The sequence below is a fragment of the Salvia splendens genome, chromosome 14 (assembly GCF_004379255.2).
Source record: "Salvia splendens isolate huo1 chromosome 14, SspV2, whole genome shotgun sequence".
NCBI lineage: Eukaryota > Viridiplantae > Streptophyta > Magnoliopsida > Lamiales > Lamiaceae > Salvia > Salvia splendens.
Genome location: NC_056045.1, coordinates 12,901,126 through 12,905,164, shown reverse-complemented (window position 1 = coordinate 12,905,164; position 4,039 = coordinate 12,901,126). Strand labels below are relative to the sequence as shown.

At 39.8% G+C, this 4,039-nt stretch overlaps 1 protein-coding gene across 1 annotated transcript; it reads right to left on the bottom strand.

Moving 5' to 3' along the window:
• Nucleotides 1-1,573: 1,573 nt before the first annotated feature.
• On the bottom strand, nt 1,574-2,770 carry LOC121765189 (short-chain dehydrogenase reductase 2a-like). The gene is made up of 2 exons (XM_042161242.1): nt 2,684-2,770; nt 1,574-2,506 (listed from the first exon to the last, which is right to left on the bottom strand). Exons 1-2 carry the CDS (start codon nt 2,767-2,769, stop codon nt 1,702-1,704), a joined length of 891 nt encoding a protein of 296 aa, XP_042017176.1. The 5' UTR covers nt 2,770; the 3' UTR covers nt 1,574-1,701.
• Nucleotides 2,771-4,039: the final 1,269 nt, after the last annotated feature.

Genomic DNA, 4,039 nt, shown 5'->3' with positions numbered 1-4,039 from the left:
AACGAAGCCCGCATTCTAAGCAGGCTTCGTAAACGGTGGCATAACCCTCCGGCGGCGAGTTAGCCCTATGAGTGTCGTCGGGAATCACCACTAACCCCCCAGGAAGAAAATATTTTCTGTGTAAGGATATCACAGTATCCTTACTCAAAATGCTGTGAAAATATTCTACCGTCTTCTCCCCGGACTTTTTCCGGCCAGAAGATCCCTTACCCCCCTTCTTACCACTACCTGATTCAGAAACAGTTTCAGAAGAAGAAGACATGATTCTTACTCTTTGATGGTCGAAAGTCTCTGAAGAAATTCTTGAAGAAGCGGAAGAAAATTTTACGAAAAAGAGAGAGAATGCAGAAGAAATAATCGCAAAAGTGTTCCAATGATGAAGAAAGGAAATATTTTTCAAATTCGTCGCACCGTTTCAAATCCCACTTTTTCTGAATTCTCTGGCCGGATTTGCTGTCACATTTAATGCAGACACGTGCAGAGCACGTCCCCTGACGTCAGCCTCCCCCTTACACTTATCCAAAATGCCGAAGTGATTCACTTCGCTTTTCGGGGGGGGTGGTGATGGGATACGAACTAAACAACTAAACAATAATTGCGAGCCCAATAGCAGTGACGGCCCATCAGCCCAAAACCCAAGAAAGAGTATCAGTTCGGCACAACCAAAGAGTTCGGTCACAGCCTATAGCTCGGTAAAAGCCGATCTATCGAGCTCGACTCTCAGATCGGCAAAAGCTGATCGGCAAAGTTCAGCAGTTCGGTCTCAGTATTCGACCGAACAAGGAGATAGTGGACCCATGCAGGATCTCCACGACCTCCATTACACCCACGATCTATTTAGTGGCATTAAGCAGTTATCAACCCCCCTACCAGGGCTGCAAACCACGATCTTAGTTCGAATGTATAAATAGAACTTAGATCAGATAGACCAGGGTTAAGTTCTCTAGATCCTGAATCTCATATAGCAAATCAGTATTGTAATCTGTAAGCTAGATCAAGCAATACAAATTTGCCCTCTATTCTTCCCGTGGACGTAGATTTACCTCAGTAAATCGAACCATGTAATTTTCAGTGTTGTGATCTTCATTTATTACTTGCATTTATTCCCATAAAAAATTCGCTAAATATCATAATTGATGGAATGAATAAAATAAAACTTGGTATTTCCTCCGTACCTCAAAAATCACATATTTCTATTTTGGTTCGTCCCACAAAATTTGACATTTTTCACTTTTTACCATATTTGGTATTGAACCTCACATTCCGCTAACTCTTTATCACTCATATTTTATTATAAAATTAATATTTAAAAGTAAGACCCACACTTCACTAAATTTTTCAACCCACTTTTCAATACATTTCTTAAAACTCGTGCCCGGTCGAAGTGTAACAAAATTTAAGGAACGGAGGGAGTATTATGTACTCCTTCCGTCCTATAATTTTTTGGGCACATAATTTTAGGTATTGGTATTTAGTGATTTAATGAAGAGAGAAGAAAATAGAGAACATGGAGGAGAGAGATAGAGTGTTGGTTTTTTTGCCATAAGAAATGTGTCTATCTATAATAGGAGGAAGGAAGTATTATTATTTACACAAAATTAGTGAATAGAATTAAAAAAGAAGTTTAATGAGATAGGTAACTCATTCTACTACATAAATACATGGCATATGAAAGAAAAAAAGAAAAATTATGAATGAGGGTCACAAGCCAACACAATTTTTAGAAGTGGTAACTCCTCCGTCCACAACGAGATTGTGTCCGCTAATATACCTGGATTCATCACTAGCCAAAAACAGCGCCGCCTCCGCCACATCCTTAGCCCTCAGCGTCTCCCCCTTCAAATTCCCCAAACAACTCACAAACTCCTCCATCTTCATCTTCATCACCTCCTCCTCCTCCGTCGACCCGTCCCGCCACGCCTCCACCAGCATCCTCGTCGCCACCCCAAACGGCGAGATGCAGTTCACCCGTATCCCGTACCGCCCGAGCTCGCACGCCGCGTTCTTGGTCAGCCCCACGATCGCGTGCTTGGACGCCGTGTACGCGTGCGGCCCCATCCCTCCCATCACCCCGGCCACGCTCGCGGTCGAGATCACGCACCCCCCGCGGCCCCCGCCTCGGATCATGGCCCGCGCCGCGTGCTTCATCCCCAGCGCCGTGCCCCTCACGTTCACCGTCATGATCCTGTCAAACTCCGCCGCGTCAAACTCTAGGATGCTCTTGTGCCTCGACTGGTCCCCCAGGATGCCCGCGTTGTTGAATAGGATGTCGATCTTCCCGTGTTTCGTCACTGTCAAGTTTATTAGGGCTTCGATTTCCGTCTCCGAGCTCAGGTCACAGTGGACGTACGTCGCCTGACCTGCCAACGACTCCGCAATCGACTTCCCTTGGATATCGTCCACGTCCGCCATTATCACTTTGGCACCGTGGGCCGCGAATAGGCGAACAATCGCCTCTCCGATGCCCCCGGCCCCGCCGGTTATTATAGCAACTTTTCCTTCCAATCTGCATATATAAGAACCAACTAATTATCAATTGTATACAAACAGAACTGAAAGCATTATATAAATCACCAATTGATTTTAGGATCGAAATCTGAATTTCTATAATCAGCAAATAAGTTGTTATAGTTGTATTGGTCTGATCTCAAATTTGAAACCAACTACTTATTAATGTATATACCTTCTAATGGTGGGGATTGAAATACACTCCATTCCATGAAATTGGGTTCCAGAGAACACTAGTTCGGGAATCACTTGGGCTGTCATATTTAGTGAGAGAGGGAGTTTAATGACTAACTCAAAAAATGAATGGAATTTATAGGGAAATATTTTGGGAAGTTGCTGCATATCTAGTTTTAAATAATTGAATGACAACATCCTCCTTTATTGGACGAGTTGTAGTTCTTATTTCGACAATTTGTATGTATAATAATAATCTAGAAAACCACACATTCAACTACACTAGATATCAATCTTGATTTTTATTTATATTTTTGGATTGCACATAGATATAATATAAGAAGAAATCCAACTGTGATCACATCTGTTCATGTGCCTAAAGACTAATCTCTCTCCAGCTTTACAGGGATCTCGGCTTGCCCTGGTCAGTTTTCAAGATCCCACTGTAACGTTGACTAACACTATATCTGCGTCATTCATTTTTCTGAAACTATTACTCCCTCTGTTCCATAGTAGTGGAGACATTTTTTTTCCAACACAGAGATTAAGAAAAAGGTGGGTAACGTATTAAATAAAAAGATAATAAAGCATGTGAGAAGAAAAAATAGAGGGAATAAAGTAAAAGAGAGGGAAAAGTAAGTGAAAAAAATGTGTTGACTTTTACTAAAAAGAGAAGTGACTCCACTACTATGGGATGTACCAAAATGGCAAAATGACTCAATTGCTACGGAACGGAGGGAGTACATTCAAATACTTCCTCCTCCGTTCCTAAAAAATTGTCACTTATTTCTATTTTTTTCCATGGCCACAAATTTGTCACATTTCACTTTTACTATTTTTTGTAGTAGATCCTACATTCCACCAACTCTTTGAAGTATTAGTTTTATAATAAAATGTGAGTGTGAATGAGTTAGTGGAATGTGAGGTCTACTAACAAAAATGGTAAAAGTGAACGGTGATAAATTTTATGAGACGGGCGAAAATGAAAATAAGTGATAAATTTTCAAGAACGGAGGGAGTATTCCATATAATTATTGATCGATTGATTACTTATATTTCAGAACTATTTATACTGGTTTAATTATTATACCTAACAGTGTAATATTCATTATATTAATATATAAATAAATCAAAATAACAAATACTCCCCCTATTCTCGATTTTGCGTGCAATTTAAAGTTTTATTTACTTTTTTCTTTTATTTATCCATACTTTACTAAATTATTATACTCATATTGCATTACAAATCCAATATATAAAAATAGCCTTATATCGCATTAACTATTTTCATCTAGAAGTATTTTTTTATATAAAATTAAACAATTTCGTTTCAAAGCTAAAAAGGGACTATAACAGT